At 44.6% G+C, this 23704-nt stretch overlaps 1 protein-coding gene across 8 annotated transcripts in view; it reads left to right on the top strand.

The window, feature by feature from the left end:
* Positions 1–7476: 7476 nt before the first annotated feature.
* Positions 7477–23704, top strand: part of LOC140212194 (alpha-(1,3)-fucosyltransferase 11-like) — a 104018-nt gene continuing 87790 nt past the window's right edge. For all 8 annotated transcript variants that reach the window (XM_072282871.1, XM_072282873.1, XM_072282874.1 and 5 more), the window contains exon 1: positions 7477–8178. In XM_072282871.1, coding sequence (XP_072138972.1) covers positions 7492–8178 — 687 coding nt within the window. In that variant the 5' untranslated portion in view covers positions 7477–7491. The remainder of the gene's footprint in view (positions 8179–23704) is intronic.

The following is a 23704-nucleotide window of genomic DNA, read 5'->3' as shown; positions in this document are numbered from 1 at the left end:
GCAATACAGGGCAATACATAAAACCACTACAGTATTGTGCAAAAGTCTTGGGCCCACCAAGATAGAGATGATACATATCCTCAAGGCTTCTGCCGAGTATTGTACTGAGCACGTATTAGTCATTTGCTGTCGTGGGCTGGCTCAAAGTGTAATAAAAATCATATTCAACAACTATAAACAAAAAATTACATAAAAAAAGTACAGATATGGAATAAAATGTGAATACATCAATACCAGCATTATTTACAATATAAACAGCTTTATAAAAAGTGGTTTAAAGTGCTTACAGTGCAGTGATGGGGTAATAGATAAAGGTGTGGGGAGGGCTGAGTAGAATTTTTTTAATATATGTTATTACAAGTTATTTATTGCACTGTACCATTGCTATAAACCAAAATTTCACAACAATGATCATAAACCTCGTGATCATGACCCCAGTATTTCTATTCTTTAATATTTGACACATGATTCTTTTTATCATGATCATCATGACTCCAGTATTTCTACTATTCTTTGATATTTAATTGTACACATGATTTTTATTATGTTCTATCGCTGAGCAGCAGTGAACCATTGGCCTATCAGAGTTTTCGTGAACTAGTTCAGGTGAAGGAGGGGGAGAATGGGGATAATATAAGCTGGGAAATGATAGGTGGAAGAAACCCATACTAGCTCTTCCTTCAGTTAGTCCTGTCGAAGGGTCTCGGCCCAAAACGTCGACTGTACCTCTTCCTAGAGATGCTGCCTGGCCTGCTGCGTTCACCAGCAACCTTTATTGTTGTTGCCAGTAACTTAACTTTTTTCTCCCCACTTTAGGAGGGTGAGAGGAGGGAGAAGAGGGGGAGGGTGAGAGGAGGGAGAAGAAAGTGGTGGCTGGTTCATATTCATTAGACGACCCCAGGGCCTGCAACCCGCTTTCAATTCCTTGTGTGGAAGTCCCTGCTGCATCTATGTTTGGGGCTGTACTGTATTGCATTGCAATGCTACCCTCTAGTGGACTGATCACAAAATATTTGAGCACCATCCTTCAAGCACATTTCTTAAGTCATTGCCTGACCTTTCTCCCTCATTTCCCATAGGAACCTGAGATACATCTCACCCGAGGCCTCCAATGGGTCAGGGTCGACCAAGAATGTTGCATCCAAGCTGCATAGATATGTAAGACGGGACAGTACAATATAGAGAACAAGCAGTTGCCCATACAGTAGGCACCCTCTCTCCATGCAGCTAATCAACCCAAAGGAACAGCAGAGACTGATACGGTTTAGCACCAGAGTTGTAGGAGTTGCCGTTCAGTGTTGAACTCAACGGTGGGACACCAGCTCCAGATTTTTCCCTCAGGGCTTACACCTAAAGCCTTCCCCATGAGTAGGTATAGCTGCAAGGCCGCAGAGGTTTGAGATCAGTTTTCCTTCTCCTTGATGAGCTGCCAACGAACCCCGTCTGCCCAAAGCAACTGGTTTTAAGGCACCAGTAAGCCACCTTTGACCCTTCTTGTCCATAGAAACAGTGCACCAGGCTTAGTAGCTAAGCCACACGTGAAGGCCATGCTACGTCACGAACCGTCAGCTGCTACTCGAGATACACGCCATTGGAAGCTTTCACTTATCCCCACTACCACCGTTGCTATAACAACCTTGAGGAATTACCCTCCTACAAAGACTCCTGGTTAATTGTAACCCATTTTAGAAATTCATCAAACTCTCCACATTTCCTTAAGAAATACAAAAGAGCAGTGTTTTCATTTAAGACTATATTATTAACCTTTGGTTTCAGGCAGATTGGCAAGAGATGGGACACAAGTGGAATGGTGTCAAACTCAGAATGTAAACCAAGTTCCCACCCCCAACCGTTTCAGCAAAAAGTGTCAGCGCCCACCACCCCTCATGCAACACAAAACACCGAAAGAGAGACTACGATCTGCAGTCAACACAAACTACTGTTTACCCAACAGTTCGACATGGCACAAGCACAGAGAGATATCACCCATTTTCACAGTGAAAGGGGAGACTGACTGTCACGATGTTAGTCTGCCGCATTACCTTTCCATACACCCGTTGCAGCAAAATCCCGATGTTCCATCTGCCACAATGCCTCGGCAAGAAACACCGGCCTGAAATTGGTCATCCACAGGACTACACCCCTGGAGGCGCCATCCTTCAATAGTCTAACTTCTCTTTGGAGTTGAAGGCAATTCGATGTGGCAGAACCGAGGCGAGGTGAGGCAGCAGGGCCGTCACAGAGAACGAGGAAATCCCGACACAATCAACTTAAGTGCCAGGCTGAATCGAGGCAGCGGACTCCAGGCCACAGAGCCTATTGAAGTGACTGAACCTGATGCCAGAGGCGAGGGATGGGCCAGTTCAGCTCGTTGCTCTACGATGTTTACTCGGCTCTGGGCTGAACTATGAGTCTTGGATTCTCTTGGTGGACTTCAGTTCAGAAGCTATTTTGTTTACAGTGATTGCTTGCATTTGTTTTTTTTTTCCTTTCTTTTTCTCTGCACATTGGGTGTTTGACCATCTTTCTAATGGGTTATTTTGGGTTTCTTTGTTTCATGGCTGCCTGGTAGAAGACAAATCTCAAGACAGTATAATGCATATATACTTCGATAATAGATGTACTTTGAACTTTAACAAGCAGGACCAGTGGCTCAGTGTTCCAGAACATTATGGCAGCTCTCAGGATCGCTTGGAAAGCCCTTCCTACAAATCCATATGGATAGAACTTACAAATACAAAAGGGGTGATCACTGTGTGCTGGGTTTATATCCTAGCATCCTCCAACCGCACCCTCCTCCACCAAGCAGTCAGTGGGAGCAGAATCATAACAGGCTGATTGACAAATTATTAGCCTCCCCATATTGACCAGGATGTCTTAGTGTAAGGGGAAGGATTTGTAAAGTACGTTCAGGAGATCAAGGCCCAAGCTTGTTTACTGTCATTCATCAGTACACAAATGTAAAGGAGAACAGAGCAATTGTTACTCTGGATCTGATGCAACACAAAAAAACCCTGAGTTAACGAACACAATAATAATAAAAAACAATAAATATAAATATATAAGATAGCTTACAATCAATGTACATATGTCCATAAGATGATGCTAGACACAGAAGTGTCTGTACATAAGGTGACTGACTGGAAATGATAAAGGTGATTGGGGTGTGGAGGAGTGGGTTAATGGGTGGAGGTTAGGGAAAGTTACATAAAGAACACAATAAATATAAAAGCAATTCTATAAAACAATGCAGAAGTAACTTGAGTGGGGCTATACATACACAGATTAGCTGACATACAGAAACTGATTATATATACACACAAGTAACACTAGGTGCAGGAGTATCTATAGTGGTGACTCTGACAGGAAATGATAGTATGACAAAGTGACTCTTGGCAAGAGAAACTCTTCTAGGTAGAATGATTTACGATGACCAATTAACCTACTAACCAGTACATCTTTAGACCTTGGGAGGAAATCTGAGCACCCGGAAGAAACCAATGCAATCTCGGGAAGAACATACAAACTTTCAAACAGAGGACACCAGAAATGAATCCAACATGTGGGTAAAACAACATGCAACAAGTGAAAGAGATGGTGAGAGATCAGAGTCTTGGCTGAAAGACAAGGATGGCAAGGTTAGGAAACCCCAGGTGACAAGATGTTGTGGAGTTGAAGAAAAAAGCAGAGTCATAAGCAACACAGTGGGAGAATCCCTATAGGAAAATAGTACAGGGGGGTGTTTACAAAACAAATAGGGTGCAAAAAAAGGCCATAATACAAGATTAGTTGCATCTCAAGGAATTCCATAAATAAAGCAGCCAGGGAGAGGGAGAGTTTCTTTTGGGACCGCTTGTGGAGCCCAGAGATGTGAGCAAGAATTTATGAACTTCCATGAACATGAATGGGAAACATTTAGGAGATGGGCCAAGTGCAGGCAAATGGAACTGGCTCAGGAAGGCACTTCGGTGAGTATTCAAGAGTTAAGCCAAAGGCCCTGTTTCCCTGCTCTATGACTCTTTCCAGAACCTGCTGCAACTTGCAAACTCACATTAAGTCCTGATGTTAGCTTCTCAGCCCCAGAGAATAGCTTTGTTATCTTTTTTTGACATTCGTCTCTTTCTACATCTCTGCAAGGCAAGAACAATCGAAGGATCTACGATTTCTCCTAGTATTCACACGACATTGAGTCTGATACAATATACCTCTCTTCACGTCCAATACCTTCCTTGTTCAGTGTCTTGAACTGTGTAAATTCCAAATGTAGAGCTAACGAGTTTTATACAGGTCAGTTAGTGAAGGCTTACTGGACATCATCTGTCAGCAGGCTGGACCCCATCAGATGAGCATACGAGTCGGACCATGCATGGCTCAAGTGTTACCAGTGTCTGCATAGTCCTGCATTCTTTCTGCTAGGGCAGAATACCAATTGTTTTGCATCTGTCTCCGTTTGGCTTGGACGATGCTGCATGCAGCTCTGTATTCTGCCTTGGCCACTTAGGCATTGGGTCTAGACAGCACCACTTGATGGTGGGAGCGTTTCTTCAGGAGCAGATTCCAGATTTCAATGTTGTTTTCATCAAACCAGACTTTGTTTCTTCTTGAAGAGTACCCAACTACCTCGACAGCCGCATCTTGGATAGCATCACGTGCTCCCATTTCTTTTCTGTGTCAGAGTCTGCGCTTGGGGTGTCTTTGCTGTCCAGCTTCTCCCTTAGCTTGATCTGGAATGCATCACTGAGGCCAAAGAGCTTATCCACCTGGAGCCTTTTCAACCATGGTCCCCTTTTCCTTATTGCTGGCTTGATAGCCAGTCTAACTTCCGCCCTGACCAGTCTGTGATCCGTATAGCAGTCTGGTGTGTAGAACATCCGACACATCTTTTTGGCGCACAGGTTGTAGTCAGTAGGTACCGGTGTTTCAGGTCATCTTGAATCTGGCTTTCTGTTGAAACAGTGTATTTGTTATAACCAGGCCTAATACTGTGCAGAACTCCAGCAGCATCCACCCGTTGTCATTGCAGTTTCTGCCACCATGATGACCCGAGACCCCGGGCATACCTTAAAGTCACCTAGGACGATGATCTTGTCTGCCCTGTTTGTTTCCAATAGGAGGGATTTCAGCTCCCCATAGAACGCCTCTTTGACAGCATGGTCTGCTTGCAGTGTGGGGGAATAGACACCTACAACCACATTTTGGTTGTGTTGCAGCAGGAGTCACAGGGACACAAATCAATCCAAGTGTCCAATAGGCTTTGAAGCTTATTGAAGATGGTGCTTCTGATCATGAAGCCCACCAGAGAGTCTGCTCTCATTGCTCCTTCTGCCTGACCAGGAGAGAGTGTAGCCTGCACCACGCTCATCAAAGATCCTTGATCTGCAAAATATACTTTACTTGTAGCAGCGATGTCAATATCCAGTCAAGCTAGTTCTCGAGCCACAGGCGCTGAGCACCTTTGGCGTCAGTCACCTTCTGTGGAGTCCTACAATGTGCGTACATTCCAGCAGGCGATTTTGAGATATGTTGACTTCCTTGATAGAAAGCCATCATGAGTTGATGGACAGAGCACCACGAGAGCCTTTTCGGGAATAATCGTCAAGAACAAGCAGCATCCATCGGTATGATCCCCCAGCACGCAATCAGGCTTAAGCTTGATGGCCAGCTAACTTTGTATGAGGTCAAAGCCACTACTTCCAAGCAAAAATGCCACAAAGCCCCAGACATTAATGGGATCCCAACAGAAGCGTACAAAATGGGCGGAGACATTCTCCTGAGCAAACTCTCAAACTTGTTCACACTCTGTTGGGAGAAAAGTTCAATCCCAAATGATGCTGTAATTGTCTCCCTGTATAAGAATAAAGGGGAGAAATTCCATTGCTCAAACTACAGAGGCATTACCCTACTGTCCACGATCAGGATGGTCGTCACCAGAATTCTCTTGGCCAGTCATCCCTACCATTGCCGAAGGCAACCTCACAGACAGTCTGTGTGATTCAGAGTGAACAGAGACACATCCAACATGATCTTCATCCTGCATCAGATACAAGAGAAGTGTCATGAACAGAACATGGGACTGTACGCAGTGTTCATTAACCTGGCCATTGGCTTTGATGCAGTCAGCCGCGATAAGTCTCTGGAAGATTCTGTCGATGTTCAGCTGTCCCCCAAAATTCCTCACCATCCTACAGCAGCTCCATGACAGCCAAAGCGGTCAGGTTAAACAAAGCAGCGAGCTGTCTGACCCATTCGCTGTCAGTACCGGCGTGAAACAAGGCTGTGCTTTGGCATCAACACTCTTTGCCATGATGCTATGGGAAGCAAAAGAGACCACCTCAAAGAGCACTCATGAAAATAATTTCAACCTCCACCACCTTCTCACCCGAACAAAGACCATGTAAGAGCCTATTCTCAAGGTACTATGCAGATGACTGTGCTCTTCTCACACAAATGATGCACTACAGACTGCAGTCACTCATTTCGCCAAGGCTGTAAGGGCTTTTGGGTTAACGGTCAGTCTGAAGAAAACAATGATCCTCCATCCGAAGCCCCCTTGTGGCATTTACAGCCCACCTCGGATCACCATTGATGACCACCTTCTCACCATGGCTGAGCTGTTCACCAAACAGGGCAGCGTCATCTCCAAAGACGCTACAGTAGTAAAGGGCGTTGACAATCGACTTGCCAGAGCCAGCAGTGGGCGCCTCCAGAAACGTGTGGCAGAGCACCAGCTGTGTTTGTCCACAAAAATGCAGGTCACAACACTGCTGTACAGCTCCAAAGTCTGGGTCTTGTACCACAAGGAAATTCAGTTGTTCGAGTGCTTCCATCAGTGCTGCCTCCGCTCCATCATGGGCATCAGCTGGCAGGATCTTGTCTCCAACAATGAGGTCCTGGAGAAGGCTCAAGTTACTCTCTCAGGGCAAGAGAGATCGTGGTGCCTTGAGCAAGGAGCACAAAGCCCAACATAAGTGGCAGCTCTCTCAGGCAAATATCAAGGTCAACGAGTGGCAGCAGTTGTCTTGTGACAGAAACTGCTGGAGAACACTGATCCACAGCGCAGCCAAGAATTTTGAGGAATCCAGAAGAGCAACTGCTGAAGAAGAGCCACAGGAAGGATCCTGCTACCCAAGCACCCACATTCCAGCTGTTCCCGTGTCCCTACTGCGCCAGAGTCTGCAGAACCAGAATTGGTTTCTACAGTCACCAACAATCATGCCATCGCTCCTGAGGACTCTTCTTCCCTCCTCATCTTCTCAAGCAAAGAACCAGCCATCAGTGGACATTGTACTCCGACATACTTCTAAAATGTGAGTGACTAGGAAATGCTCAGCTTCCTTCAAATGTGTCAAAACCTTTAAGCAGTTAACACCAACCCATCAGCAGCCCCGACCTTCTGCCGTAAAGTCAAATCAACCCATCAGTAGCCCCTCCGACTTCCTGCCGTAAAGACATACCAACCCATCAGTGCCCCCCTCCGACCTCCTGCCGTAAATGCGGGAGGCGGTAGAGGCTAAGCGTCGGGAAGCGAGCGGTCAAGCCGCCGCTATGGCGGGCCGCCGGCTGCTGCCGCTATTCCTCCTGATACTGCTCCTGGCCCCAGTGGGCGGCCAGCAGGAGGCCAAGCCGTTCCAGCCGGCATCGGCGCTCACCCAGTTCGAGTTCGGGTCGGCGAGGAGCAGTTACAGTGGCGCGGAGAGCTCGGACGCCGAAATGCCGCTGTTGGTGTGGTGGAGCGAGCAGCTGTTCCCTCACTTCCCTCGCCGCCGCCAGCGCATCGATTGTGCCGCCGGCTCCTGCCTCAGCACCAGCCGGCGCCGCGCCGCCCCCGCCGCCGACGCTCTCATTTTCTACGGCACCGATTTCCGAGCGTACGAGGCGCCGCTACCGCGGCCGGCCCGCCAGGCCTGGGCCCTCTTTCACGAGGAGTCGCCCATGAACAACTACCTGCTGTCGCACGCCGCCGGCATCCGCCTCTTCAACTACACGGCCACCTTCCGCCGCCACTCCGACTACCCGCTCGCCCTGCAGTGGCTGCCCAGCCTCGACTATCTGCTCAGACCGCCACTGCCGCTCGCCCAGAAAGGCCAAGGCCGCGCACCTGTCCTCTACCTGCAATCCCACTGCGAGGTCGCCTCCGACAGGGACCGCTACGTCCGCCGCCTCATGGAGCACCTGCAGGTGTGCGGGGCTCGGCGGGGAGGAGGGGCGTGTATGGTAATTAGAGGGGCGGGGCTCGGCGGGGAGGGGCGTGTATGGTAATTAGAGGGGCGGGCTCGCTGAAGGAGGAGGAGAGGAGGCATGGTAATTAGTGTGGTGGGCTGATGAAGAGAGTATGTATGGCAATTAAAGAGGCGGGCCTTGCTGAAGGTGGGGCATGCACGTTTCCTAACTGAAAGAGGAGAGTATTTATGTTAATTAGAGTGACAGGCCCAGTTGGGGGAGGGGTATTTATGTTAATTAGAGGGGCAGGCCTGGCTGAAGAAGGAAGTGTGTGTATGTTAGTTAGGCGTCGTGTCCACTTGAATACGTAGAACTGTATGTTATTTACAGGGACGGGTGGGCCTGGCTGAATATGGAGGAGGAGTGTGCATGTTAACTTTGGGTGCAGAGGCTCATAGGCTAATGAGAGGAGGCTTATGTTATTTGGGGAAGAGCTTCTTCATGTGGCTTGCGCGTTACATGCTTGGGTGATCATGGCTCTCCACATCAAACGATCCCTCGCAGCGTCAATGATATCTCGCACACTTAGATCTGTTAGTTCTTTCACAGTGGCCATATATTTTATTCTTTGCTTTCCCCTACCGCGTTTCCCAGACATACAATCTTGTAATGTAAGGCATTCTATTTCTCCCTTTCTGATGACATGGCCCAGGAATTTAAGTTTCCTCTCATTTAATGTTCTCATTAAAGATTTTTTTATGTGGGCACGTTGGAGTACTGTCTCATTAGTTACCCTATCTCTATATGATATTTTCAGCATTCTTCTAAGAAACCACATTTCTGTTGCTTTTAAGTTTCTTTGGAGTTCTGGTGTTATAGTCCATGTTTCGGAAGCATACAGCAGGATTGACCAGATGTGACATTTTAGTAGCCTAAGACTTGTTGTCATAGAAATGTGTGTGTTGGTAAAAATGGGTTTCATTTTTCGGAAGCTAGTTTTGGCAATGGCAATTCTTCTTTTTATTTCTACTGTACTTCTAGCATCTTGTAATATAAAGCTACCAAGGTAAGTAAAGCTGGTCTTTTGTTCAATCTCTTGGTTACCGATGTACGATTGGCAGTTGGGAGTATCCTACTGTTTTGATATTACCATACATTTCTTTTTTTTACAGTTGATGGTTAGACCAGAATCTGCACTTGTTTGTACTACTTTGTCCAGGAGGATTTGTAGGTCTTCTGCAGCACTTGCTATTAGGGTGGTATCGTCTGCATATCTTATTGTTGATGTTAACACCTCCAATTTTTATCCCATCTAGGTCTTCTATTTCTCTGAGAATCATTTCACTATAGATATTAAATAATTCTGGTGAGGCAACGCATCCCTGTCTAACTCCTCTTTGAATTTTAGTCCAACTGCTTATATTATCATCAATTTTTACCACCGCTGTTTGATTCCAATATAAATTTTGAAGCAGTTATTGGTCCCTTCCATCAACGTTTAGTTTAGCGAGAATTTGAAATAATTTTTCATGTTGCACTTTGTCAAATGCTTTAGTGAAATTAATAAAACATAAAAAGATATGATGTTGATATTCAATTGCCCTTTCCGAAAGCATTCGTAGTATGAAAATTGCATTCCTAGTTCTTCTATCCTCAATAAACCCATATTGCAGTTTAGAAGTTTCTGGGCTTAACTTGTTTTTGATTCAACTTAGAACAATTCTCAACAAAATCTTTCTTATGTGACTCATAAGACTGATTGTTCTATAATTTTCATAGTCAATAGTTCCAGGAATTTTTGGCAGAGTTATAAATACTGATTTCAAGAGATCGTCAGGCAATATACCAGACTCCTATATGCCATTAAACAGTTCAAAAACAATATCTATGCCCAGATCTTCTAGGGCTTGTATCATTTCCACTGAAATTTCATCAGGTCCTGTGGCTTTACCATGTTTCATGCTTTTCATTATTTTAGTTATTTCTTCTTTGGTAATAGGTGGGCCAAAATTAGGGCGTTTAATTTCTGGGGGTTCCCCTCTATTATCCTCAAACAGCTGCTCTATATACTGAATCCAACTCTCACATACTTTCTCTGGATCTGTTAGTATGGATCCATCTGATGATCTTATGCATCCTGTAGAGGAGGTTTTCTTAATTCCAGTAATTTCCTTAATTTTTTTGTGCATTTCTTTGCTGTTGTTAATGTGGCCTTCTACTTCATTGCATTTTTGATTCAGCCATTCTTCCTTTGCAATATTGCACAATTGTCTGGTCCGTCTGTCTAGCTCTCTGTATTGCACTTCATTATTCTTCACTAACCTTCTTTGTTTCATCAGATCTAGAATTTCTTGGGTTATCCACCCCTTGTTGGTGTGTTGGATTTCTTGTACTGGGATTATCTCCTCTGCTGATTGCTGTATAGCATATTTAAATCTGTCCCATATAGGTGTTGGGCACGTGGCCAAGTGGTTAAGGCGTTTGTCTAGTGATCTGAAGGTCGCTAGTTCGAGCCTCAGCTGTGGCGGCGTGTTTGTGTCCTTGAGCAAGGCACTTAACCACTCATTGCTCTAGTCTGAGCGAGGAGTGGCGCCCCACACAGACTTCCAATCTGTGCCTTGTAGGGCATGAAAGTGCCTGACGCAGGCCTCTCATGGTCTGAGTCAAGGTGTTCCCTCCCCAAATAGGTGTTGCTTGGTTTACATTGAGGTGTTCTTCTACAGCTGTTTTGAATTGTTGCTTAAGTAAGCTATCATTTTTAAGTTCTCCCAACATATACTTCTTTCTCTTTTCCACATTTCAGTTTCTATAATTCTGTTTTAGTGGTAGCTACTACTGGATGGTGATCTGAACCACAGTCTGCTCCTGGGTAGGCTTTAGAATTTGTGATGTTATTTCTAAAGTGTTCATCGATGGGAATGAAATCTATTTGATTCCTTATTCTACCTTCAGGGTTAGTCCAAGCACACAATCTACGTGGATGGTTTTTATACCAAGTATTGGTGATCACTTGGTTGTTTCTGACAAACCTTTCTCCACTTTCATTTTTCGCCTCTAATCCAAAAGGTCCAATGATGTTATCAACCCTTTCCTGTCCAACTTTGGAGTTAAAATCTCTCATGATTAGTTCTATATCGTATATAAAAGGGGAGGAGCATACATGTTAATTACAGCAGCGGGCCCCAGACTGATTAAGGTGCAGTGTTAATAACTAATGAAGGGTGTGCATGTGAATTACTGAGGTGGAGCCCATAGCTATGAGGGGGTGATATTAATAGAAAGGGACGCATGTTAATTACAGGCGCCAGATCCATAGGCTAACGAGAGGGGTGTTATGTTAATAGGAGACGGGCATGCATGTTAATTACAGGAAGATGCCCAGAGCGATTGGGGATGGTAGTGTGAATTTTAGAGGCAGGTTCGCATATGCCAGTTAGAAAATGGGCTGTGTTAATAAGGGGAGGGGGCATGTGTGATCATTTGAGGGGGGTTTGCCTGACGCAGGAGATGAGTTTGACAGGAACAGTTGAGTGGAGCAAAGGACTGAGCCTGCTCTCAGACAGGAAGGGAGGGTGGGTAGAGATGGCGGGAAGCAATGAACAAGTTGGACCTAGTGAATGGGAGGTGGTATTGGGTGATAGGAGTTGTATGGAAGAAGGCAAATGGCGGGTTTCTGGGAAACTGATTTAAGATTGTAGTAGCTTATCAACCAGTGGTGACTGCAGTACACGGGATTTACACGAAAGGTGGAAGGCTGAGTTTAAGGTTTTGTTGAGTTTTGATTGTGGACCGGTTTCTGATATTAAACCAATTAGACGAAGGATTTGAAAAAATCCTTATGCGATATTGTGAGTGCAAAACATTTAAGAGATGAGGCACACAGTGTTTTGTAAAGATAGTAAGCAATGTGAGAAAGCTTTAGGTGTGAAAGCTGTGGAAGGGAGGAAAGTAACACCAAGAAATGATATTGAACGACACACAGAATGCTGGAGGAACTCAGCAGGCCAGGCAACAAGTTGGGAAAAGAGTAAACAGTTGATGTTTTGGGCCAAGACTCTTCATCAGACTGGAGAAGAAAGATGAGAAGTCAGAGTAAGTAGGTGGGGAGAGAGGAAGAAAAAGTACAAGGTGAGAGGGGAAATGGGGGAGGGGGAGGTAAAGTGTTGGGAACTCGATTGGTGAAAGAGATGAAGGACTGTAGAGGGGGAATCTGATAGGAGAGGACAAAAGACCATGGAAGGAAGGAAAGGGGAGTAGCACCAGAGGGAGTTGATGGGCAGGTAAGGAGATGAGGTGAGAGAGGAAAATGGGAATGGTGAAGGAAGGGGGGGGCAATTACTGGAAGTTTGAGAAATCGATGCTCATGCCATCAGGTTAGAGGCTACCCAGACGGAATATGAGGTGTTGCTGCTCAAACCTGAGTGTGGCCTCATTGCAGCAGTAGGGGATGCCATGGATTGACATAATAGAATGGGAATGGGAAGTAGAATTAAAATGGATGGTCACTGGGAGATTCCTCTTTTTCTGATGGACGGAGGGCAGATGCTTAGCGAAGCAGTCTCCCAATCTATGTTGGGTCTCACCGATATACAGGAGGCCACACCGGGAGCACTGAACACAGTAAATGACCCCAACAGACTCGCAGGTGAAGTGTCGCCTGTTTAGAGCCCTCAATTGTAGTGAGGGAGGAGGTGTAGGGGCAGATGTAGCACTTGTTCCACTTGCAAGGATAAGTGCCTGGAGGGAGATCAGTGGGGAGGGACGAATGGACAAGGGAGTCGTGTAAGGAGTGATTCCTGCGGAAAGCAGAAAGTGAGGTGCTCGGTGGTGACGTCCTTTTGGAAATGGCAGAAGTTATGGAAAATTCTGTGCTGGATGTGGAAGTTGATAGGATGGTAGGTGAGGATAAGAGAACCCCTATCCCTTATGGGGTGAGGGCCAATGTGCAAGAAGTGGAAGAGTTGTGAGGACAGTGTTGATGGTGGCGGAAGGAAAGCCCCTTTCTTTGAAGAAGGAGGACATCTCCTTAGTTGTGGAATGAAAAGCCTTATCCTGAGAGCAGATGCAGCAGAGATGAGGAGTTGAGAGAAGGGGATGGCATTTTTGCAAGTAACAAGGTGGGAAGAAGTATAGCCCAGGTAGCTGTGAGAGTCAGTGGGTTTATAATAGACATCAGTAGATAAGCTCTCTCGGGAGACTGAGACGGGGAGATTGAGAAAAGGAGGGAGGTGTCAGAAATAGACCACATAAATTTGCAAGTGTAACCCTAGGTTCGGCTACCGGCTTAATCTAGGGGAAGACAGCCCCTGGCCCGGCCAAACTTGAGAAATCTTGTTTGGGTGGATGCTGCGCGATGTGTACCCTGTTACAAATCAGTAGCACGAAATAACAAATAGTACACAATATACAATTAAACGATTGAGCTTTATAATTCTTAATTTGACTATAGGGTTAGTAAGGAAAACAAAAAAGAAAAAGGACCCATTCTCGTGAAACAATCTACTGTGCAACGTTGGAGATCGTGGTTTTCCCGTCTGTTTATTACGCGAGTTTCAGCGCTGACTGCCTCGTGTGGTGTCCCTCTCTTTTGATGAGTATTGGTGATATCATAGGTTGCTATCGTTCTTCTGCGTTTATGGATGGGACTATTGCATTTATGGACTGTGGACTTTTTCAGACTTACAGTTTATATATTCTGTTTTTTTTTCATCACCCTTTGCAATATTGCACAATTGTCTGGTCTGTCTGTCTAGCTCTCTGTATTGCACTTCATTATTCTTCACTAACCTTCTTTGTTCCATCAGTGTCTCTAGATGTATCCATGGACCAGGTTAAAAAATAATTTAGTCAGGGGAAAAGTTGTGGATGCTAAATGTTTAAAAGCATTTCACGGTGGAGTTAGAATAGATAGCTTATCATCATCGTCAAAAGCCTGTTACACTGCTGGTGTTTAGGGCAGCAGTGAAGATCCTCTGTCTGTGTCTGTCTTTGGCCATCTTTTCTATTGTGCCCAGGTCTGGTTCAGTATCCTCATCTCTGCCTTTACAGTACGGTTCCAAATTGTCTTTGGTCTCCCACGTTTCAGAGGTCGAATGAGTGCTGCCTTGATGATGGAGTTGGCCTCTCTTCTCATCACATGCCCAATCCAACTCTAACGTTTCCTCATGATAGTTGTGGCCATGTCCTCTTGGTGACACTCAAAGAGTAGGGCATGGTTGGGGAGCTTGCTTCGCCGGAAAATACAGAAGACCTTCCGGAGGCTAATGGTGTAGAATAAAGACAGCTTGGCAAGGGAGTTCTCTGTCGTACGGCAGCATTCTGAATCGTACAAGAGTGTGGACAGGACACAGCTCTGGTACAGCTTCACCTTGGTGTGGGCGCTGTACTTGATTGATCCCCATATGTTGCTCATTGATCTGAAGATGTTTCCAGCTTTGCTGGGTCTGCACTGAATGTTGTCCTTGGTCCTACCATCCTGTCGAATGATGCTGCCCAGATAGGTGAATCGGCAGATGCTGGGTAAGTGGACGCCATATGCCTTGACGGGAGGAAGAGACTCTACATCGAGGGTCTGTAAAATCAAGATCTTCTAAAGTAGAGAATAGAGTCCACCTAATGCCTCTCTGCTTACCTTTCGTTGTTTGCCTCATAACCCAGTCAATCACCAGGTTAAGTAATATCACCGACATCACACAGCCTTGCCTGACTCTTGTCTCAACTTCAAAGCTCAAATTGTAGTCACCAGCTGTGCAGGTGAAACTGCATAGAAACTGTGGATAAGCTGGACACTTTTGGAAGGGATTCCGTATGATCTGAGAATTCGTTAGAGGCTCTCCCTGTAGATGCTATCAAAAGCCTTTTTAAAGTTCACAAAATTCACCACTCTGCACTGTTCTATGGTGTTATGCAGAGTGAAGATCTGGTCAACACAGCCTCTTTGTCTGCTGAAGCCAGCTTGCTCTTTCCTCAAGCTCATATTGACAGTATCTATAATCCATTGGGCAATGACTTTGGTGAGAATCATGCTGGGTACTGACAAAAGTGTGAGGCCCCCACACCAGTTGTTGCAATCACAGGGCTCCTTTCTTGGGGATCCTAACAATAGCTTTGTCATTGTCCAGTGCTTGGGTGCTTGTCCCCATTCCCAGATTATAGTAAACAGTGATTGCAGGAGGGCTTCTGTAACTTTTGGTTCCACTTTGAACAGTTTGGCATTCAAATTGTCATGTCAGGTAGCTTATTGGTGTTGTTTAAATTGGATGGAAAAAGTTGCCAGATAGGGTTAATTTAGGCTAGATGAGTTACATGGTTCGAGTCTGTGTGCCCCCTCAGATGTTTTCTGTGCCAGACTTTTGGTCATGTAGCAGCTGCGTAAGGGTAAAAAGTGGTGAAGAACATGATCATCACAATTGGGGAGAAGGCATTATGCTGGATTGTAGCAACTGTGGAGGGGAACATAGCTCACCTTATGCAGGGTGTCCTGTACACTGTAGAAGAAAGCTGTGGAAGTGCAGCATGTTCAAGTGGAAATGGGCATGTCATGTGCAGAGGCTCTGCAGAAAGTACAGGACGGTGTCAATGGGACCTATTAATATCCAGAATACAGACAGATTAAAGTTCAGTGTGTAAAGTGCATGACTGTAAAACAAATGATTCTCTGATTGTTGATAAACTAAAGTTTATCACTTTCTTGGCAAATGTAAGTTGTACAACAAACTAAAAGTAGGACAGAAAAATATAAAATTATATTAAAAGCTGCAGGAAAAAAGACTTAACTCTAGAAGTTATTAAAGATGCTTTGCAAGGAGGAGTGAATAATGTTCGGACTTCAAAGAAGGGTTATTAATGTTTTTTTCTGTTTTCTTACAATAGAATGCTAGATGTTTGCTAGCTAACAGAGAAGGGGTTAATTTTTTTTAAATCTACAGGTTAGAAGTTTGTTAGCTAATAGTATGCAGATTTTAATGTCGATAGTACTATGTGAGGTTGTCGTGACGCAAATGTGAAAGGGACGATTGAAGACTTTAAGTATTTGGTGTGCAAAAATGATGCTCAGTAGGTGGCGGTAATGCACCTTACGTTGGTCTGCCACCTGCCACTAAACTTTGCTAGAAGAAGAAGAAGATAATTTGAGGGGCAGATCAGGCTAATCAGAAGGTGGGTTTTGTTCGTGGAAGTGGGGTATGTAGGGTAATCAGGGGTGGGTCATCAGGCTAATGAGAAGAGGGGGCAACAAGTTAATAGAGGAGGTGACATGCATGTCAGTGCTTCTACGTGTATCACTCGGTTTATGCTCCCCTCAAGATGTCTGCAGTAGGGAAGAAACGGTCACCCACCTCCTTGCAGATTGGATTTGCGAAGAGGATGTGGACATGGATGCAAGGGTCCACGGCATAGTTCATGCTCGGTTACGGCGTAACAGAGGACTCTCTGATCTATGGGCTGTTCCCAGGACACACATCGAGACAGACATTAAGTGCTGCTGAATGGCGTTAACTCAGTGAAGGGCATCATTTGGTCTGCCAGCACAGCGAGATGCCCGTGAGGGAATGCTGCTGACTTGCTTCGTGCAGGCTGCAGCAAGAGGTGCTGAGGGATGCTCTGAAGCTTGGTACAGCCATCTCAGGGACTACATGAGGAAGGACCACAGTCTAGGCTTCCTTTGCTATACATGGAGGGGCTGAGTTGGGTGGGGAGACCCTCGAACAAGAGATGTTAACTCAGGGAGCCACATGTGGTGCAGGATGCTCTGTGTGTTTGTTTTTTTTTTCTTTAAAGTTTACACTACTGAATGTATTGACAGTGTTGAGTTTGTTTTTGCACCCTTTCTTCCTTTGTATTTATTTTATTACGAAATTTTAGAAAAAGATATCCAGATGAAGGGTTTCAACCCAAAATGCTGATTGTCCATTTTCCACAACGGACCACTGATAATCTTGTTTTTTGCTTTTAATTAGAAGAAGGGTGGTTCCTTAAGGTAGTCATAGCCAGGGATGTAGTAGGGATAAGTTCCCACTAGCTATTAAATGCTCCCAATGGCGTACGTCTCAAATAGCCTCTGACAACCAAGTCCAACTCCTGGCCATCACGTGTGGCTTAGTTACTAAGCCCAGCAGAACTATTTCTACTGACAGGAGAAAGGGCAAAGGCGAGTTACTGGTACCTTAAAACCAGTCGCTTCGGGCAGATGGGGCTCGTCAGCCGTGGTTGGCGGCTCATCCAGGAGAAGGAAAATTCATATCTCAAACCTTTGTTGCCTTGCAGCTATACCCACTCATGGGGAAGGCTTCCGGAGTAAACCCAGAGGAAAAATCCAGAGCAGGAATCCCTACGGCAGTCCTACGTTGAGTTCAATGCTGACTGGGAACTCCTGCAACACTGCTGTTGCCCAACTGTATCGGTCTCTGCCGTTCCTTTGGGAGTAGGGCAAGCCTGGTGGAAGGAAAACAGTTTGCTGTCCTGGCTTGTGCATCATGTAGACAGCTAGGACACAGCATCCATGGTCGTCCTCACCAATGGAGGAGCTCCTAGGGGAGGAGTCTGTGCGTTAATTATATTGGTGGGCTCTGTATGTGAATGTGGACAGGGACCTATTTGGTAATTACAAGGGTTGAATCAATGTGGTAATCAAGGTGAAGCCCTGTATGTTAAATACTAGGGCAGGTCCCACAGGGTAATGAGAGAGGTCTTGTGTTAATGGCAAGAGAGGCGTGCATGTTAATTACACAGGCAAGTCCCAGGGGTTATTGACTGAGAAGGTCTGCATGTACATTAAAGAATGCTCTGTATGTTCATGAGGATGGTTTAACATCACCAAGGAAAAGGTCCTTTTTAGTTTTTGAGGTTTTATTGGCGGCTGTCGGTCATATCGGACGACGACTAGAAACGTGCAGGAGAGTTTTTAAAGTGTCAAAGCCGTTACGCTGGAGCAGTTCGACTCTCTTCACCTTGAAAGTCCTTTTCCAGTGATGCGAATAGTCATCACAAACTTGGGTCTTCCTTGGTTGCAGTGGATGGCCATGACTTCCAGTGCCTCGTCATGCCCTTCGCTCTCCACATGGCATTGCAGAACCACCTTCCTGGCCATTGGATCTCATTGTAGATCTCATCCGCTCAGTCCGCCAGAGCTGATTTCACTTGCTAGGACAGGCATGTCCCTAACTCACCGGAGTATGAGGCTGAGAGCTGCCCTCACCTGGTTTAGCCCACCTGTCGAACGTGAACCAGGTTGTGGCCGCTGTCACATACAAACAGCTACTGTACTTGGAGCCACAGTGAGTGCTGAGTGTCTGGTAGGGACCAAAGGTGAGCGAACTGCCCTGGAATGGACATGACAATCCTCTTCACTTTCCCTGAACACCCAATACACCCACAGCTACTTACCATTGAGAAGGCAGCAGTCGTTGCTGCCTTGAGCCACTTTAATACTAACATTGGGATGTGAGATCCAGGATTTAGTCACAGTGACAGGGAACAGATACATATTTCCAAATCAACTTGAGGGAAACTTGCAGGTGGTCTTATTGTCCTAAAAGTTCAAGTTTATTGTCATTCAACCATATACATATATGCCGCCAAATAAAACGATGTTCCTCCGGACCAAGGTGCACAACATAGTACATTTAACTCACACACAACTCAAAAAGTAATATTACCACAAATAAACTAATAAATAATAATAAAATATTTTCCAGAAGATTGACATTTTGCATAAGGTGTATTTATGACACAAGTTAAAAAGTAATGGTATAACACTACTGGTGCTTCATATTTGATGAGATGTGGGTGGTGGCAGGAAGTTCAGTATTCTCATGGTCTGGAGCTGTTCCCCATCCTAACAGTCTTTGTCCTAATGCTACAGTACCTCCTGACGGTAGGGAGTCAGAGAGATTATTGGATGGATGAGAGGGCTCATTGGCAATGCTAAGGGTCCTGCGTATACAGCGCTCCTGATAAATATCTCGGATGAGAGATCCTGATAATCCTCCCAGCAGTCTTCACAATCCTTTGTATGATCTTGCAGTCAGATGCCTTGCAATTTCCGTACTAGCAGGTGATGTAACTATTCAGGACACTTTCGATGGTTCTTGGTGGTAGATCATAGCTTGGTGGTCCACTTTTGAAGTAGGTGAGACAAGTACCTACCATGGATTCACTATGCATAGGGTGGAGGTGGCGAATAGTACGTCAATGAAGCAGGCTGCCATGTCTGTGTAAAGCTTCTTGAGTTGTTGGAGGTGCACTTACTCAAGTAGGTGAAGAATATTCTAACATATTCCTAGCATGTAGTTGGTGAAAGGCATTGTAGGCTCTGTCTCTCTTTCTCTCCTGCAATCACTCGAGTCGAGTATGATGTTCTCCCAAGGGGATAGTCCCTTAATGGAGAATGTCTGTGTGTCACTTTGTTTAACGTGGGGAGGCTGATGGACAGACAGCCACCACACAGTCCTTGACAAATCAGGGTCAGGGTCTAGTGGCATGGAATAAAACGACTGTGGACCCTTCACTGGTGCAACATTCCTCCGCTTTCACTGGCGTTATGATGTGTCATTATCCTCTAGAATAGGGTTTTTTAACTGGGGTTCAATGAGAGATTGCTAGAGGTTCTGTGAGACATTGCAATTTTTAAAAAATAAACATCGTTTTTTGAACTTTGCGCAATGCACAATGCTAGCGCTCACAATAGTGGGTAGTTACCAAGCAGCCACGTTAGCAATCTCAGCCCAGTATGGCAGTGTGCAGTAGGACTGGGTTTATTTGATTGAGTCACTTCTCAGTTTTTGACACAAGATAGGGGAGGCTGTTGATATTGGTGAGCACTGTATTGCACGGAGGGGAGGACCATAGGCTAATAATTGGTGAGCACTGTATTGCACGGAGGGAAGGATGGTAGGCTGATGAGGAGCATGTAATGCATTTTCTGAGCATTGAATGGTCTCGCCCAACCTGGGCAGTGACGTCAGCTTCTCCCTCCCGAATTACCCCTTCCAACTTCCCCTTGCGTGCTGCTGACTGACTTATGGGAGTGAACAAACTACCAGTGTACTAGAAAATCGGAGGATAATTTTCATACTAAAGACAGTCCAGTGTGGTAGTTTTTGAAGAGGAGCTGTGAGATGGAAGAGAAGGATTCTAGGCCCAGGCCTACGGACAATTCTGATAAAGTTAATGATGAAGATTACAATCCTCTGAGTCATTTCACTACACTTGTGCAACAACAGACACAAAAAAGTCTGTCTTTACAATGAAAGCTACTTATCAGTGGGTTTTACATGGACTAGTGATCCAAGTTGGCCTATTCCATTGTGCCTAATCTGTGGCAAACAACTTACAAATGTAGCAATGGCTCCAGCAAAATTGAAAAGACACTTAACTACAAATCACCAGCCAAATGACATGTGAAAGTGCTGATTATTTTAAATGACTATTGGAATCTCAAAGCAAACAGATTAAAGCTTTTGAAAATAAAGTCACAGTCAGTAAATAGACTCAGGAAGCAAGTTATTTATTAAATTTAAGACCAGTTCATTGGAGAATGTTTAAAAAACTATGTGAAAACCTGGACAAAAAGCACACCAATCTCCTGCTACATACAGAAATCTGGTGGCTTCGCAGAGGAAGAGTTCTCAACAGAGTAATTTTAGATTATGAAGACACGTAGTCTCTTTTATTGTCATTTAGTAATGCATGCATTAAGAAATGATACATTTTTTCCTACGGTGTGATATCACAAAATACAAGACAGACCAAGACTGAAAAACTAACAAAAACCACATAATTATAACATATAGTTACAACAGTGCAACAATACCATAACTTGATGAAGGAGTCCGTGAGCACAGTAAAGTTCAAAGTTTCTCAAATGCCCCACATCTCACGCAAGCGGGAGAAGGAAGAAAAACTCTCCCTGCCATGCCAACCATAATCCGACTCTGAGTCATCCGAAAACTTCGAGTTCAGCTATCCGACACCGAGTACTGAGCGTCATGTCTGTCCGAACGATTCGACCTCCTTCTCAGTCGCCAAAAGCAGGCAAGGCCGGGGATTTTGAGGCCTACCCTCCAAAAGATTCCCGACCACACAGTAACGACAGCAGCGAACAGGCGTTTCAGAAATTTCTCCAGGTGTTCCTCTGTGCTTTCACGTCCATTCTCCATCAAATCAGAATTGTCCACGGCCCCTATTTAACAGATACGATATCATTTTTCACCGGGGGACTGCGCACACACAGGTGCGCCGCCATCTTCAATTGAGCTGAAAGATGAATTACAGGAGTACTTTCAAGAAAATAGTAGGCCAGATTTTGCTGAGTGCTTTGAAGATGAAAAATGGTTGCAGAAACTAGCCTACTTAACAGACATTTTTCCTTATATGAACCAGTTGAACAAGTCTCTGCAAAGTCCTGCAGAAAATGCTTTGAATCTTTGGAAAAATCATTTTGCAAAAGGAAATCTTGAAACGTTTCCACTGCTGCTTGAGCTTGAGAGTGAGGAAGGATATCAGTAAGTCTCGGGTCTTATTGAAAACCACCTGGAAGAACTGCAGAGCAAAATTGAACAGTATTTTTCCTCCCTTCCAACAAAATGTGTGACTGGGTGAGTGACCCTTTCTCTGAATCTTCTGCTCAGCCTGAGAACTTGACTTTGAGAGAAGAGGAAGAACTTTGTGAGCTGCAGTCTGATTGTGCACTCGATGAGGTTTACTGACCTGCTCCTGGACAAGTGCTAGACTAATGTGAAAGAAGAGTATTCTGCCATTTATATGAAAGCAATTAACATTTTGCTGCAATTTTCAACTTATATATGTGTGTGCAAGCTTTTTCTTGTTTAAGGAACATCAGAGTAAGGGTAGAAATCTTCTCATTTCAGTTGAAGATGAAATCCATGTGTGCTTATCCCAAGTTTGACTCAAATGTATTATGTTTGCCTTATAAGTTTTTAAATTTATCAAAGGGAAAGAAAGGTTAATTTCAAGAAAGGTAAGCTAAGCTTAACTATTTTTCAAGGAAGGTTGGCTAAAAATTCATTTTCTATTCAAAAGAGTACTGACAATTATTTTTGGATTATTATCTCTACAGGTTACTGATCACACTGATATACCATAATAATTTTTATGCAGGGATTCCCTGAGACCTGCAAATTATTTCAAGGGTTCCCCTGGAGCAAAAAGGTTGAGAAAGGCTGCTCTAAAAGCTCCACCGTTGCGGTCTTGGTCTGGACCCTACCCCTTGACCCTTACCACCATAGGTGACACTACCAGGAGCTAAGCCCCAAATGGCATCGTTCTTTAACTTGTTCCACCACGACAAGGTGGCTGACCTCGGAGAAGCCAATACATTGTCAAGAAAGAAGTCATTTATGGCAGGATACTCATCTTTTATTCTGCTCTGTCTCTGAGATTATATGTGATGAAATTTCTGGCAAACTTTTGTATAAATGTTGAGTGGAGTTTTAAATTTGATGTGAAACAAGAGTTGGACAAAAAGATGAATCCTGTCCAAGATTAAAATTGAAATGTGTTAGGTTGATAGAACTAGGCAGTTTGATATGGACTAGGTGGGCCAAAGGGCTTGTTTTTGTGCTGAAGTGTTCTATTAATCCATGACTCAGATTTGACAACTATGTTGTCAAATGTGAAGGAAGGTTAGAGAAAATTAGATGGTGTTCAGTATTACTTTCTCAGTCCATATTAGAGTATAATGTTCTATGCAGATGAATGAATATTTACTCAAAATATTGACATCTAATCCAGTATGTTTAAACAGTGGGGATCAGAAGAGAATGAATGGAATCCATTGATTGCTTTGGATTTCTGTGAAGTACAGCTTCCACTTCTCCAGCAGGGGGCAGCGTATGTCATAATGACAAGATTCTGCAGTGTAAACCCACAAGCAAAGTGTGAGAGCTGGCCATAATATCGCAGAATTGGATTTAACACTGGATTAAATCTGCTTCAAGTAATCTTCATTACACTGGCTCCCTTACTGAAGCTATCAACAAAGTATAGCATTTAATTTGAAATTCAGGTTCCATGAATGATTAATTAAATCTCACACAAGGATAATGCTATTTCAGCACTACTCATGATCGAGGTTCAATTCCAGCTGCTGTCTGTAAGGGGTATGTACATTCTCCCCATGACCGCAGGTTTCCTCCGGGTGCTCCGGTTTCCTCCCACAGTCCAAAGACATATGGGTTAGTAGGTTAATTGATCACATGGGTATAGTTGGGCAGTACAGGCTCTTTGGGCTGGAAGGGCCTGTTATTGTGTTATATCTCTAAATAAAGTATGGATAGTGTATCAATGCTGATACATTCTGTGCATTTTTTCATGAGCCCCATGTGCTTAAATTTCCTGGCACGACTTTAAAGACATCTTTGACAAAGTTTAACTCTCAATGAATGTCACCAGTGATTAACATATTCCTATTTGTGGGAGTTGGCTGTGTATAAATTGGCTGCCCCAGTTTTCTACCACTTCTCTCATTGCTGTGTTAGGAATCACAATGAGTTAATATCCAAGCATACTTCTAGATCAGGGGTTC

The sequence above is a fragment of the Mobula birostris genome, chromosome 18 (genome assembly GCF_030028105.1).
Source record: "Mobula birostris isolate sMobBir1 chromosome 18, sMobBir1.hap1, whole genome shotgun sequence".
NCBI classification, from domain to species: Eukaryota; Metazoa; Chordata; class Chondrichthyes; order Myliobatiformes; family Myliobatidae; genus Mobula; species Mobula birostris.
This window is presented reverse-complemented; position numbering and strand designations above follow the sequence as displayed.